Raw genomic sequence first — 16,005 nt, 5'->3', positions numbered from 1 at the left:
ACTTCAAACACGACTTCTGCAATTCTTTACCTCCTCCTTCCTCGTATTCCTTGTATGTGTTTTTCCATTCTTATTTTTCTTTCTTTTATAGGTCATTTGGGATTTGCTAAAAAATTGGTTGGGAAATATCTATCGGGGTTTTAAAACACGGAAATCTTGATGGGAATACCGGTGAAAAATTAATCGGTAAAAAGTCACGAAAAATTATGGAAATTAGGTGAAAAACATGAAAATTTTGAATGTGAACTTAAGAGATGTTTATCCAATCAATTACCTACTTATTTGACTAAACAAGACTTGTTATATGCACGCCTATATACTTGTCCAGACCACAACATTTTGTACACTAGAGACCAAATGTAACATTGTTATGCCACAAACAAAATGTTGAACATATATACAAAATCAGCTTATTTAAATGCTCAAATCAAATGGCTCATTGATTGATTTTATTTCAGTTTTTCTTAATGGTAACACAATACTCATACAGAACAACACCAGCTCTAGCAAGAAAGCAACCATGAAAGACAGCAACAATCGAAGAGGGCAACACAGAAACCCTTCAAATAATCCCAACAAGCCCCAAACTTTGACTCCCGCCTGTTTTAGCCTCCTCTTGCAGCCAAAGTGAGTAAGAAATCCTTATAATTCCCATTAGCTGTTGCTTCAATTTTCTCAGTTAAAGAAACTCCATATAGGTTCTGGTATTCCTCTTTGATCTCCTTCATGTCTGCGTCGGCTCGGGTGACGATTACCCTAGTCAATCCCTTTTTGATGTTCTTATCCACACCATTTCTCAATGAAATTTCCAAGACCTGATGAGACACAAGAATTTGAAAATGTCATGCCTAATGTTGGCTGCATGCGAAACAGAAAAATTCTATGCGACTCTGCCTTACCTGGCCGAAGTATGTGTGAGGAGTACATAGGCATTGCACTGTCTCTTTTAACCTCAAAGCATCATCAAGATCCTAAACAAAAAAGCAAGATAATAGATTTCTATAAGCTCAATAATATGACTTGGAGTTCTGGTTTCAAATTTCTGGACAATAATCCAACCCTTTTTTTTTTCTCGAAAAATGCTAGGGAGACCACATTTCAGTACCACATGATGTAGCAAGTGAGGTTTACATGCCGTGTTACTTGTCACTTCATGTGTTATTCAAACATGTACAAAAATGTAGGCTCTCTAGCATTATTACTCTCTTTTTTCTCCGACCTAAATGACATTATCACATTGGAGTATGCAAAGTTGTTATTTTTTCCTGCCATCTAAGTGGGCGAAGAAAACTGGGAGAAAAAGTTGGGAAATTCCTCTTTCTTTTTGTATCTCATATGCATACCTCATCGATGTTGTGGCCAGAAATCTCCTGGTAGTGTTTATATATTTCCTTGAGATGGGGCTTGCTCCTTGTTGATAGTATCCTAATGACCTCATCATCTTCAATGGGGTTCCTCTTATCTGCATTCTTAATGGCATGAGCAAGTGTTTTGGCCTCGGATTTTGCAGTGTCATCTTTAACCTTTGGTCCTTCGTACCTGTAGGCACTCACAAGCGCAACCAAGAGCTGTACAAAGCAAATGCCAACAGGAAGAACCCAAAAAAAAAAGGCAGTTAAATACTTTCACATTTCATGCCATTTGTTACACTACAAAAGGTTAAAACAGTTTTCAATGTGGAAGACTGTGATTTACCTTGCCTTCAGGGCCATCAATGTGGTAGGCAACGTCTTCCTCAATGGAGTGATCAAAGAGGGAATGGTAGGCCTTCCTAGCTCCTAATAGCTCCTCGGCCGATCTAGTACATGCAATCTCCACAAGCACACTGTATGTTTGTGGGCCTTTCTTCAAGGCCTCCTTCACCAAACGAGCATCCCTTTCCCATGAATGCATAGTCCATAGCACCACAGCATTCTGACAGAAATCATAAAGGGACTCATCACTCTCTACTCATTGATCATGTATACATATACAAATTTGAATATCAATGTTCTCTTATTAGACTGTGAACTGTCCGGCAAGCCAAGTGTTATCGAATTGTGAGTCAAACCAAACATACATGTTATCCTATTAGATTATAAATTGTCTGGCAAGTCAAATTGTCAAACTGTCAATCATAACCACATAATCCGACTTGAATTTACCTAATCAATGATTTTGATTCATGTATGACAACATAGTATACCCACCAGTTTGGTAAGAAATAAAATTACCATTATATGTGTATACCATTTATGAGATACATTGTATGAGTAATTATAGTGAAGATTAAGTGAGCTAAGAAAATTAAGTAAAAATGTCTCAGTAAAAAAGAAGATAAATAAAAACTGTGGTGAAAAAAAATGAAATAACCACAATGAATTTGTAACTTTTTTTTTTTTAAACCTTAAAACGCATGAATTCATGCTTGAGAAGTTTGACATGGAGATCATCCCAGCGCTCAAAGTTGCGTTCATCTTGCTTGAAAAAATGGGGAGTTCCTTTCCTGAAGGATTTCCTCTCCTCAGGATGCCATTTTCCCAGTATTGATATTAATGAATTTTCATCAATTCCAACTCCTGCTTCAAATTAAATAAACTTTTTACCAAGAAATTAAAATGGGTTGATAAAAAAAAAAATTGAAATGAAAATAAAAAATAAAAAATAAAGCATTTTTTTATAAGAGAACCTGAGAAAGCCTTGTTGAGAGCTTGAAACTCATCAGTGAGAGCCATTCTTTTCTCTGTGTCGATTTTTCTGTTGATGAGAAGTCAGGCAACGTGTAGAGATCTTCTCCGCCATGCTGCTGCATATATATGAGCTTGAAAGGTTATTTTTGTCATTTTGAGATAAGGGTAATTTCGTAACTCCATTTATAAATAATCATAATGAAACAGTTATACGAATGACCAAAGTAAATGTGTCATTATAATTTAGCGTTTTCTTGCACATCCTTCTCCACATATTATGGTGTATTTACTATTAACTCCCAGAACTTTCTACAATTTGTAGTTTTATCACCACAAAAGTTTTGATGAATGCCCCTTTAATCAAACATGTTAGATATAATTAAGGGAGATTCGAACTTGAGATCTCATTCGACGTTAGAAAAAAAGTAATACTAAACTAAATTAATCTATTTAGTTTCACGTATCATAACCAAAGAAAAGATTGGTGCATCATATGATCGAAAGGATTTTTTTATTCTCCCTTTTATTTTCTCTCCATTGTAACAAAAAATAGAGTTTTTTTCATTTGCGAAATCATCAAAAGAAACTACAAGGTATGGTACGGTTGGCAAAAGGCCCCCTTCAGTTAGAGCATCCACAATGATGCTCTCTATTTCTTATCTAAAATTCAGCTAAAAATATAAGAAAGCTATTTTAGGAGCTCTCTAAAAAATTTCAACTTCAATCATACTCTCTAATTTGGCGAGTCATAAATGCTATAACTCTTTTTTTATTGGTCCATCTCTATTACAAAAATAAAATAAAAAATAGTTAGAATTAAATAAAGGTTTGAAATACTCATTAAATAAAGTAGCATTAAATTATAGGGAGTCACAAAGAGTCCTTTCTCTCTCCTCAGATTTAGGAGCTCCTTGAGGACTCCCTATTTTAGGAGGTGGATAGGGAGCGTGGTTGAAGTTGCATTTTTACGATTTCTTCCTAAAATTTGTGTAAGGAGGTGGTTTAGGGAGCCCATTGTGAATGATCTTAGCAAGCTACTTGGTGCCTCAATAGCAGGGATTCGAAACTCGTTGGAAGCACTTTATGGCCAGGGGCAAATTGAATCCTGAATGGAGATTAATCCTACGATTCGGGTGTAGCACCTTGTGGTAAACCAAAAAAAATAAAAAAAATCATCAAAAGAAGATTAGTAAGACTTTTTTTTTTTTTTGTTGTTGTTGTTGTGGAAATTGAAAAGTTTCTTCAACATTTTTTTTTGTGTTTGGGTAACAACCACTTCTTCATAGTAGATACGTATTCACGAGGTAAACACTAGATACTTACAACTATCACAAGGAAATTTAGCTGGCCTTACAAATTATTTTGTTTTAAGAAGTATAGAAAGAAAATTATTTGTATTTAAAAAGTATAGAAAGAAAGATAGTGTGATGAATGTGAGTCTACAAGTTCAATAAGATATTGGTTGGAGAATATAATCCATTGTCAACAACTCAAAGCTCTCCTCTCTAACTCTTTCACACATGACACGTACTGCCTTTTACAGAAGGCAAATAAATATTTCAACAGCTTATTGTGTTTGCCATGAATTTATTAAATATGTAATTAAGACTTTCTGGCCAACGTTTGCATGTGATTTGAATATGTGAGGAAGTGTACCTGAATTCTTAATTTTTTTCTTTTCTTATGTCAACGGGTCTAACCTAATTACAGACCAATGGTCTCATATTCGAATTTCTATAGCACATTAGTAGTAAATGTGTGAGAAATTCTAGGATTACATTTATAATTTAGCCAAAAAGCACTAGTCACAAAGGGCCAATACAAACTAACCACAAAGGCCATTACAATAACAGAGCGGTCTAACATTAAAATTAAGACAATTAGTGCGCCTCAACTAACGATCAAGCATGATCGAAGAAACTCTAGCATAGACATTCCAACTAAAATTGCAAACTTAGGATAATAAAAAAGAGATGAAGCTTGAAAAAATCAAGCGATAAATAAAACTCACAAAGAAAATGTCCTTGAGATCTCAATATTATTATGCACATCAAAACGAATTTTGGTTGCCACACTTAAAAACACAAGGTTGTAAACAATTATGTCCTACATATATTTCTTAAAAAGATTCGCAATCATGTAAGATTATTGAACATATGTGATTTCTATCCTCTGTAGAATCTCTAGACAGATAACATATAATATCCCACATCTTCATTGGAAGAACATGTGGTTGTAAAATATTGAACAAATCTAATCAAATAATTTGAACTCAGTCATCTCATCTTTCAACACAAGGAGTTGGCTGGCGTTTGATCTATTCCAGTTGTATCAGAATCATATATAACACAAGAAGTTGATTAGAAAAGTATTCAACATATATATCCAAATAAAACCATCTTTCAGCTATCAAATCAAGAACATTGCTCTCCACAAATCATGAAGGGAAAAGCTACAAATCATGGCATGGCCCAAAAGATGTGTTAATTAAGAGTAAAAAAGCAAAGACATTGCTCTCTGTGTGATCTCACTTTTTTCAGCAGCTGCGTGGATCGAGGTTTTTTGTGATAAAAAATTATACTTATTGATTTTGTAAATAATTAAGTTAGAAACAATATCGATGTTGCTAACGTAACAGTGCGTCGCCTGAAACACATGGCGCAACTAATTGAAACAATTGTATCAATTGTGGGGCTGCTGCTATCTTTTTCTTGCAGCTGGTTGTTGAAATGGAAACCATGCATATCATATGCATAGATTTAAAATGATAAATAATTATACATGACATGAGTTTCACATGTCAGGGTGCGGGTACAGCTACGTTTCATTAATGTTCTTTATCATAATTCCTCAACATGAAGCTCAAGACACGCATTCTGATGGTGATTGATGCTTTCGACCACGTTGCCTTTATCTCTTTGTCTCTCCTTTTTGGTATAGGTTGGTTTTCAATTATTGTTTGTTCTATCTTTTTGGTGTTTTCTGAGATCATATCAAACGCCAGGTGAATTATCTAATAGAATCTCTCTCTCTCTCTCTCTCTCTCTCTCTCATCAGCTAATTAACTTGGTTAAAGCAAGAGGCCATTGACAATATTATAAGCTTGGTTTAACCATGTGTTCTTGGGTGATTTTCACCGATGACTCTTTTCAGTCACCCTTCAATTATTTTAATTGAACGAAGAAGCGGTCGAGTAAAAATCAAGAGTATTCAATCTCTAAAATTTCTCTAAGAGTTTAAAATTGAAGTTTTCTCACCTCGACTCAAAATAGTTGAAGGGCGGCCAAACTAGGCCATGTTGTGTTTAAAGTACTCTTAATAACTAGTTATGGTCATGAATTATGAAATTATAGATGTCATTTGTAAAAATAAACTACCAAATAGGTACCAAAATCTCATTAATTTCAAACAAGTAAAAGCTAATGTCACTAGGCCAAATTGGTTATTCACCTATCTCTTACATATTAAAGCAAATGTGTTGGGGTTTCTTTGTACTGGTTTGAGGAACTTCCTGATTTTATTTCTAATGTATTGTATGAGAATTGTAATTTGTGATAAGGAATTTCCTTTGCCCTTAATACGAGTTCAAACTTCTTGTATTAGCTTTTTCACATCAATAATATTCTATCGCTTATCATAATAAATCAAAAGCAAATTTTGCCTATCTCTCACTTGGAGTTATTGAAACATTGTTTACTTATTTGGTACGTTATGGCATTCATGTTGCTTGCTTTTGCTGATAAATTATGACAACATTAATTTTTTTTTCTCTGTTAATTATTAGTTAATGCACTCACTCAAACTGATGTGTTTTATGGCCTACGTACTTTATATCCCCATCAAAACGCTGTTAACAATTGACCAGAAAAAGACCTATTCATGGATATATAATTATGGTGATGAAATTAATGCTAAACGCTCCAAAGGGTAGTGATAATTAGTTGGTAACCGATGGAAGGTGCATTTATAATTAGTTGGTAACCGATGGAAGGTGCATTTTTACATGAGGCGGTTCCAACTTGAGAATAGAAAGTCTTCATGGTCACCAAAAAGGATATACACAAAGTTTGTGGTCTAATCTCAAAAATCACAAATAACAGGGTGCACTCGATAATTTCAACAAAATCTAGGGGCTTTTTCTTTGCTAAGGTTGGTTGCCCTATTTATTTCATTTCTTTTTTTTTAGGTAACCAATAAAGCTACTTGTAGCTCTAAGTCTTGAGAGAAATTTACCTTTACACTCTTTTGCTTGTTCAACATCTATGTTCTACGAGATAAAGATTAGTTATATGGTAAAAACAAAAGAAAATGATAACTAGTAATTTTTCATAAGCATATGGTTTTATGATAAATTGCAATTACTACAAATTGCCTTAATTATCCGACGATCATAGGTGTGTTAATTTGTTAATAATAGTAGTGGCTTTGTGTGTTTTTCTATTTTTTTTTGTTGAATAGTGAGTTTTGTTTTCAAAGCTCACTCATATTAAAGTGCAATTACATGGGAATAACCTAAAAAAAGGTTTAGGAAGTTTCTCTTTGATCAAACAAATGGGAATAACCTAAATTGCTAAATTAAAGAAGGACCAACTCAACAAATTAAAAATATAGGACCAAAATAAAAATTGGAGCAAAACGCAATAACCAAAAATGTATTGTTCCCTAAAAAAAGGTAGTTTATTGTAAACAGGGGTAGTGTGGTAAATTCGGAATGTAAAAATGAGTGGTAAATTTGTCAATTTGAAAAGATGATGATACACACAACAAATCTATGCTTCCAGCGAAGGACGAGGCAAACAAAGTGGGAAAAACAACTGAAGGAGGAGAAAGAAACGGCTAAAAATGCAGAGTTTCTTTGGTAGACTGCGTAGCACTAGCTCAGTGCACAAACAAAATTCTTCATCTGCAATCTCATTTTCAGAGGAAGATTTCAAGCTGACCGGACCAATGGGTACTGTCAAAGTACCAGAACCTGTTCCTTCTCCAGACAACGACTGTCAGAGGCTCAAAAAAGCCTTCGAAGGTTTTCTTCTTCTTCTTCTTCTCTCACTCTCAGACGTGATTCAATTATATGATGGTTTCATTGAAAAAGTTTGTGTCTTTGAATGTTTTGTTCAATGTTGGTTCATGGGTCAATGGTGAATTTGTGAATATATCTGTGAAGATTTCTGATTCTCTCTCTGAATTTTGGTGGATTAATTTGATTTCTTCATGGGTTCATTTGTGGATTAGCTGAAAACACATGTGTATTTATGTATATCAACCATCTTGTTTCCCTTTTTTTCTTGTTGCAAAAATATGGGTGGCAGAAGCCTGAAACTGGTTATGATAATTTTTCATATAAAATTTTCTGTTATTTGTCATTATAATTTGATATTTGTTTCCTGTCATTGGATGAATGAAATAAAGTTGGCTACCTTTCATTTGAAAGTTGGTCTTTTTGAAAATCTTTATAATTGATTTGGCTTCCGCTGATATTCATTCATGAATATATTTATCAAGTGTTTGTACAAATGGATTTAGGATTGGGAACGGATGAGGAGGCTGTGATATGGATATTAGGACATAGGAATCAAAGCCAAAGAAGGAAAATCAAAGACACTTATCAACAGCTTTACAATAAATCTCTCCTTGATGATCTCCACTCTGAGCTTTCTGGAGATTTCAGAGTAATTTTCTCCAACCCTTTATGCTTGACATTTCTTTCTCATAATTCATAGAGGAGAAATACTCCTAACTTTTCATTTCAAACAACATTTCCATGCTATCCATGGTCATAATAAACTTCTTACGTGAGTATGAAAAACACATGTATGTTTGTTGTTATTACTATTTCTTAATTATTCAAGTTGATAAAAAATAAAAAATAAAATTTGCTCAACGAACAAAAGTTCTGTATGTTTACAATACAAATCGTAAATGAATTCGTCGAATTGCAAATTTGAATTTCATAAGCATGTTATGTTTTTATTGTTTTCATGTTATTCCATGGGTTTAATTATAACAATTCAAGTAATGATGTGAAACAGAAAGCAATAATTTTGTGGGCATATGATCCTCCTGAAAGGGATGCTAAATTGGCAAGAGATGCGCTGAAGGCAAAGAAGCAAGGCATAAAACACCTAAAAGTGGTAGTTGAGATAGCTTGTGCATCATCTCCTCACCACTTGATGGCAGTGAGGCAGGTCTACGCTTCACTTTTTGATTGTTCACTTGAGGAGGATATTGCATCTACTGTTTCCCTCCCCCTCAGAAAGGTGAAAACATATTGACTAGCTCAAGAACATCAGACTCAAATACTGGGTAAATTATTGTTATTATAATGCTATGCTACTAACATCTTCATCCGGAAAAGCCCTCTAAAATGCATGGAGATTCTCAAAGTAATTAAACAGTAATTGACTGAATTAATATTAAGGAAAAAATTATAAAAAAGGGAAAATGTCTCATACTATAAGTTAAGGCCATGTTTGGTGACTGAGTTGGAAAATGAGGTAGAATTGCATTCTGTTGACTAATAGTACTGGTTGCTGGTTGCCATAGATTCTGGTCGGTTTGGTGAGCTCCTACAGGTATGACAGACAGCTGGTGGACTCAGGCATTGCCGGTTCGGAGGTTTCTAGGCTACATGAAGCCATCGAAAGAAAGCAACTAGATGATGATCATGTTGTTCGGATACTCAGCACAAGGAATTTATTTCAGCTCAGAGCGACCTTTGAGTGTTACAAGCAAAAGTATGGAAATTCCTTTGACCAGGTATTGCCTCTACTTTTCTACCGTTTACTAATCATCAAACTTGTGTTCTTTTTAATGTCCTCCTTTTTCCTCGTTCAATTGGCACTTCTGTTGACAGGACATTAAGGCTTGTGGCAATGGTGATTTGGAATCTCTCTTGATAGCGGTATTTTGGTGCATAGAATCACCTGAGAAGTATTTTGCAAAGGTAGATCCATTCCTTGTGCACCAACTTATTATATACTTTTCGTTTCTTTTTCACGCTCGTTTTAATTGAACCCTTGTTTTGAAGATAATATTTCTCTCCGACTCAATTTCCTGGTCCAGCAAGACCAGTCAGACCAGCTGGATCTTGTTGCTGTAGAGAGAATTGATGCTCCTTGTTAGATATTGATCTCATCTGACTTTTCATTGTTGCTTGAACCACATGCAGGTCATCAAAAATTCCATTGTTGGACTCGGGACAGATGAAGATTCTCTGAATAGAACCATAATAACCCGAGCTGAGATCGACATGATCAAAATCAAAGAGGAGTATTCCAAAGTGTGCAAAAGCAGCCTCGTCGACGACGTTAAAAGTGACACATCAGGAGACTACAAAAAGTTCTTGTTAACCTTGCTCGGAGAAAGACTCTGATTCATTCTACTGAGTAGCACTACCCATTACATTTCAGTTAAGACCTCAGATTGCTTTTATAATAAAAGTTGTATGATTATGCTAAGAGTGCTGAAACTTGTGATCTATTTTTGGCACTATTGACCCGTTTGTAAATAATTCAAAGATTGCTTCTTCTTCATCAGCAAAGAAAAACTGTTTTACAGTTTGTTTATTGTTTCTAGCAAGTGCTTATTCTGGAAACCAATGCATCTCTTCACTCTAGAGACTTGTTCTTTTAGGGCTCGTTTGGGAGTGATTCTGGAAATGCCAATAATCACTTTTATGGAGAATCACTTCTCCAAATAATCATTTTGAGTGATTTTTTGGAGAAGCACGTGGAAGATGCTTCTTGGCAAGGATCAAAATCTTGTTAGGTGTAGGATTAGCGATTTGTTTGGATCCATTAGTTTTTTATTCAATTGGGTCATGGCTCTGGCTTTGGTCATTTCAAACACTAGAGGATGAGAGGATGAGAGAATTCGGAAATACAGAAATGCAAAAAAGATGAATCCATTGAATGATATTCCCAATTACATGTGCCTTGGCTCTTTGGACCCTTTGCATATGAAATTCACTTCGGATTTAGATCACATACGTGCAGGTGAGCACAGTGCAATTCATGACTCGTTCTTTGTTTTTCTTCCTGGTTGACTTTGCTGAGTATTTTTTTTTAGTTGTAGGTTTTCTTTTCGTTTCTTCAAGTGTTTCTTGTGTTTTACTTAGGATTTTGATTATGTTGAGTGTAAACCGGGTGTCCCTCTCGTGATACAAGTGGCCCTAACTTGGGTTAAGGTTTAAGACTTTACACCAAATCGTGTGGTTGAGCTATCTTCCGGAGATGACCTGCACACTTTGAATAATTATCAGAATAGGAACAGACTGCGTGTATCCCAGTTGAACTCCCTCCGATGACTAAGTCAGAAGTAGTTTAAATGTGGAGAGAGGGATGTAGGGTTTTTAGGTGAGAATACTTATTACCTTTTGTCTTGGCAAAGGGTATTTATCGAGGGGAGAAGGAGGGATAAATATCTAAGGAGGAGATATTTATCTCTCTCTCCCCCCATGGTGGGACTAAAATATATTAAATGATTTCTCTTTATCACCATGCTGTCTAACAGGGATCAAGTGGCAAAGCGACACTTGGCTTTGGATGTGAGGCGCATTAATTGATCCCTTTCCATCGCCGGATTGTTTATCAGGGAATAAGGAGATAAGCGACACATGGCTTTGGATGTAAGGCGCATTAACTGATCCTTTCCCATCGCCAGGCTGGCACTCGAGCTCATGTGGTGATTGACTCGACAGGGGTCTGGTCGTGTCAGAATATAGATACACGTCTCTGGTCTCAAGGTATCTCAGTGGTCGGGGCGGTGTGCGAGTTCATGACCACTGGTTCACACGGCATCTCCTGATGGGCTCGGCTAGGAGTACCTTTTATTGACAGATCTGCTCGGGTCAGTATAATGACGACCTGGTCTCTGGTAGCCACGTGATGCTCTCCGATAGGCTCGGTTCATAATGATGATATGAACTATCAACATTGAGTATTGTTTTCTGTTCTTATTTTCTTTTGGAATTTCCATATATTATAACTTGTGCAAACGATGGAAGAGACTTTGGAAGAGTGGCTTTCTGCTAAGGTTGCTTCTGACGGGCTTGTGACCAACTCGATAAAAAACCCTAGTGTTTACGGTTGGAATAATTTCAAAGTGAAATTGGAAAAGCAATTTTCAGGTAATAAGTTTCTTTATCTCACCCTATCTAATTTCTTGCATTCGTCATACTTTAAATGTTGAAATATTTAGGACAATGTTTTATTTAAGTTTTTAGTAGGATTTAGAAATTGGAGATGTTTTAGGATTTAATTTTGAAACATTGAGGACAATATTTGAGAGTCGTTGGCCTAAAACTCATTACATGGGTTAATTAGAAAGCTTCTTTTTCTTTTTCTTTTTTGGACGAAACTGAACATTGCATGGTCACCAAGTTATTAAAAAAGAAAAAAGAAAAAAAAAAAGCCTTGGTTTGTTATTTGCAATGAAATTTGACAATACTTGAAATAATGAGGTTAGTATGATTGGAATTGATTTTTGCCCTGCAGGTGTGTTGGTCCACATTACACCAAAGGAAAAAAATGAAAATTTTACTAAATGGTTATAAGTGTTTTCGACTGTAAGTTGGGATTGGTTTTGAAAATGTGTTTGCTCTTTTAAAAATTGCCATGAGTTGAAATTCAAATTTTTCTTGCTTTGTTATTCTTTTTTATGATGGTTGGGCATTTGAAATAATTTTAAGTTTGATCATTTAACTTCGCATTTCGATGTTTGTGGGTATCATCACTATAAACCCACAAGACTATAACTCGTCTACTAGGGCAACCTAGGAGTTTAAAGGCTTGTTGCATACGCTAAATGCAATTAAGATCCCTATGAAAGTGGCTTAGTTAATTTTCATTTATTCTATGTTTCTAATTTTTGTTTTGCTCGAGGACTAGTTGTTGAAGGAAATAAAGGCTTTTATTAATTTAGTTCGACCCATTTAAGATAGTGATATCTCTTAATTACAATCCTTTATGATGAACATCATAAAAGAAACACCCTTTGATTAAAATTATAAAAATAAAAATAATTTTGGGGGGCGGGGGTAGGATATGTTTGGTTTTGTGGCTGCACTTGGAATGAAAACCAAGTTGCCTACATATCCTTTATGGGAATCAAGCCAACTTGTAGTTCATTGGGATTTATTTGAGATTTATGGTGGTGGATGTTTGAATGGAGATTTGGTGTTAGGATAAACCGGGGATTCAAATTTGGTTGTGGTTGCATCTAGTGGGATGCTAGACTACCTATGTACCCTTGGCGGGATCAAACCAAAATAGTTCAAATATGATTTTTTGATGATGAAGATTTGTGTGGTTAGGCTTTAATTTAGGATTTGGGGAATTAATGGGTTTTTAGGATTTGAGCCCATTAATCTGGAATTTGTGGATTTGAAAACTTGAACCAATTGTTTCCCAATTGAATTTTCAATGGACAAGTCAATTGGGCTCTGAATGAACTCTTTGCACCAATTAGCACTTAGAACCCAGCAGCTGCCTCCATGGATCAATTACTTGTCGATTATGAGACTTTTTTGTGAAGGAAGTTAAGGTTTCACCCCAAAACCAATTGGCAATGGGGGAGTAGCCCAACTCCTTATAAGCCCTTGCTAAGTTTCTCAACTTTCCAATGTGAGACTCTTGACCTTCACATTCTCATTCTCACACGCCCGGCACGTGTGGCGAATTTTCAAGCCTAACACGTGGATAACACATTTTGGGTGACGTGGAGCACATGTGGCCGTTGGGCTTTCACACGTGGGCAACCTGCTCTGATACCATGAAGGAAGTTGAGATTCCACCCCAAAACTAATTGGCAATGGGGGGAGTAGCCCAACTCCTTATAAGCCTTTGCTAGGTTTCTCAACTTTCCAATGTGGGACTCTTTACCTTCACATTCTCACACTTTGATGGGGTTTGGACCTATTTTTTTTGTCTGTTCACAACAACCTCTTTTACATTGTATTTTGTCCCAAATGCACATGTAGGTGCATGAACCAAAGAAACAACCCAATCTTGTTCTTGTCTTTATGTGCAGCAAGAAAATTTTAATTTGCAATCCCAGCAGTGAAATAAGGATTAATTGCATATTTTTTCATCCCTAAAATTACTTTAGCTTAGTTTTCTTTGGATTTATTGCTTTGTTTTTGTCAATTTTGATTGTCTAGATATGAACAAGAAATAAGGATATATATTTTGGTGTTCATTATTCTTGAATTGGCACAAGTGCAGCAACTCTCGGAAGAAGCTCTTACATGTCAATGTGCTACAAGGTTGATGACATTGGGGTGAATGGCAATGACAAGTGGTCTACTGTAGGAATAGTTAGTAGTATGAATGAAGTTTTTGAACACCATCTCGTGAGAACCTTGCAAGAGAAAAGAATGGGCTGTTACTATGCTGTTTTTGTAAGGCAGTTTGGACTTCTTTTTTTTATCGCTGGTTATTTAGATATATTTTGTTACATTAAATCTAAACCATTGAATGTGCTTTAATCTAATGATACAGATTGTGTGTCATAATGTGTGTCAAAAATGTGTGTTCCCGGATCCTGATCCTATTTTGTATGGTTCACCGTGTCACTCGAGGAGGTATTAGTTTCCTTTTCCCAGTTTGCTGCAAAGCACTGTATTACTATATGACTATGCACCAAAAAGAATCAAACTTTGCAGTCGAAACTAGCTTATTCGAATATTTGTCTGTATGGTTCATCATCCTACTTTGTCTACAGGGAACAAGAGAAGTGTTCCCGTTATATAAGAAACTTGATCAACAATTTACCACAAGTAACTAACTATTCAACTTGAAGCTTAGTTTGCCAGATGCTGGGCAGTGGTTCTATATTTAATATAAGAAATTTGTAAAGAGATGAAGAAAAAAGAGTAAGTCAGGTAAAATTAAGCCAAGAAACCATTTACAACTGTTCGGTTTTTAGTTAAAAAACAATGTGTTACTTATACATTACGTGTGTTTCGTCTCTTTCTTTAATTTAATAGAATAAACCCGACCCATTAACATGAAACAAATTCGCACGAAATATTACTCGGATCAGGCTTAACGGGTCATGTTGAAAACAGGTGGATTCGTTAGCCACCCGTTAAGCTATCGTTTGCTGGTATTCACCAGTTAAGAGGGTTATTTTTATAATTTTAATACAACTTAATCAATAAAAAACTTAAAATAAAATATGTTAAAAATAAAACCATCTCCAGCTCCTTCCCCAAATCCAACACTCATCTTCGTCTCACCATCATTGCTACCTAGCCCCACAAACATTGCGAGCACAAAGAATGTCCTACCTACCATAACAAAGTTGAAGAATTGGAAATTGGGTATTTTTTAGAAATTTGGGGTAGGCAATTGGCACGTAGGTATATTTTTTAAGTTGAGAGAGGTTGCATGCGCTTGTGCGTGTGTGTGTTTTTTTTTCGTGTCGTGTCATTCTCAAATTGTAATAGGTTGTGTTCGTGTCGGTTATTTTTCACCTGTTAACTTAAAGGGTTGTATCACATCAACCCATTAAAAAAAGCATGTTAACACAAACAGCAAATATGACCCATTTGCCAAGTTTAACAAAATGATGAAGATTGGAGTAATGCTCTTATTTTGTCAACTTTCTAAAGGAGTTTTATGAAGCCACATTGAAGACGAGTCTTTCTTTACATTCGGCTTCTCACGCCACCTTTCATGACTTGATTGCAATGGAAGGTGAAATTGAGGATTTGGCCATGGAGATTATAAGATGGAAATTGAAACCCACACTTCCAAGCCAAGGTATTGAATGATATGACACAAAGCATGAAGAGAAAAATTGAAAAGTATTGGGGTAACATAGATAAAGTGAACCAACTTTTGTTGGTAGCACTTGTGCTTGATCCTCGAGTCAAGTTGGGCAACTTAGAATTTCTCTTGAAGAGTCGATATGAAAGATCAGAATGCTATTAAGAAGAATGCTATTAAGAAGAAGAATGAGGTGAAATTATAATAAAACTCTATGAAGAGTATAATATCTCACAACCAACACTCACTCATGAATCTAGCGCTACGAGTGAAGATATTAATACTAGTACCACTAGCATTGACTAAGGGGAAAGGAAAAGAATGCAATTGGTGGAAAATTGGGTAAAAGAATCTAAATAAAGTGATGTTGAACCAATCTTATTGAAAAAATGGTTCTCGACTTTGATATTTTGAAATGGTGAAAATTGAATGGGGTTAAATATACGGGATTGTCACTTATTGCAAAGGATGTACTTGCCATTCCGGTATCAACAGTAGTTTCGGAATCATACTTTAGCACGAGTGGTCAAGAACTCAATTCCTTTCGTGCTTCATTGACTCCTACG

General features: G+C 35.5%; 3 protein-coding genes across 3 annotated transcripts; 2 read left to right on the top strand and 1 right to left on the bottom strand.

Moving 5' to 3' along the window:
* LOC18784828 (annexin D4) lies at nt 348-2,781 on the bottom strand. Its single transcript, XM_007218646.2, has 6 exons — nt 2,669-2,781; nt 2,386-2,558; nt 1,696-1,914; nt 1,344-1,568; nt 900-971; nt 348-815 (listed from the first exon to the last, which is right to left on the bottom strand). The coding sequence occupies exons 1-6, from the start codon at nt 2,712-2,714 to the stop codon at nt 606-608; spliced, it is 945 nt and encodes a 314-aa protein (XP_007218708.1). The 5' UTR covers nt 2,715-2,781; the 3' UTR covers nt 348-605.
* LOC18786770 (annexin D3) lies at nt 7,380-10,239 on the top strand. Its single transcript, XM_007218157.2, has 6 exons — nt 7,380-7,692; nt 8,193-8,338; nt 8,699-8,926; nt 9,213-9,425; nt 9,523-9,612; nt 9,838-10,239. The coding sequence occupies exons 1-6, from the start codon at nt 7,512-7,514 to the stop codon at nt 10,039-10,041; spliced, it is 1,062 nt and encodes a 353-aa protein (XP_007218219.1). The 5' UTR covers nt 7,380-7,511; the 3' UTR covers nt 10,042-10,239.
* LOC109947589 lies at nt 11,443-14,325 on the top strand. The gene is made up of 2 exons (XM_020558105.1): nt 11,443-11,796; nt 13,892-14,325. Exons 1-2 carry the CDS (start codon nt 11,667-11,669, stop codon nt 14,152-14,154), a joined length of 393 nt encoding a protein of 130 aa, XP_020413694.1. The 5' UTR covers nt 11,443-11,666; the 3' UTR covers nt 14,155-14,325.

The sequence above is a fragment of the Prunus persica genome, chromosome G2 (assembly GCF_000346465.2).
Source record: "Prunus persica cultivar Lovell chromosome G2, Prunus_persica_NCBIv2, whole genome shotgun sequence".
Taxonomy (NCBI): domain Eukaryota; kingdom Viridiplantae; phylum Streptophyta; class Magnoliopsida; order Rosales; family Rosaceae; genus Prunus; species Prunus persica.
Note: the sequence above shows the minus strand (reverse complement) of the source record. Positions and strands in the feature narration are given on the sequence as shown.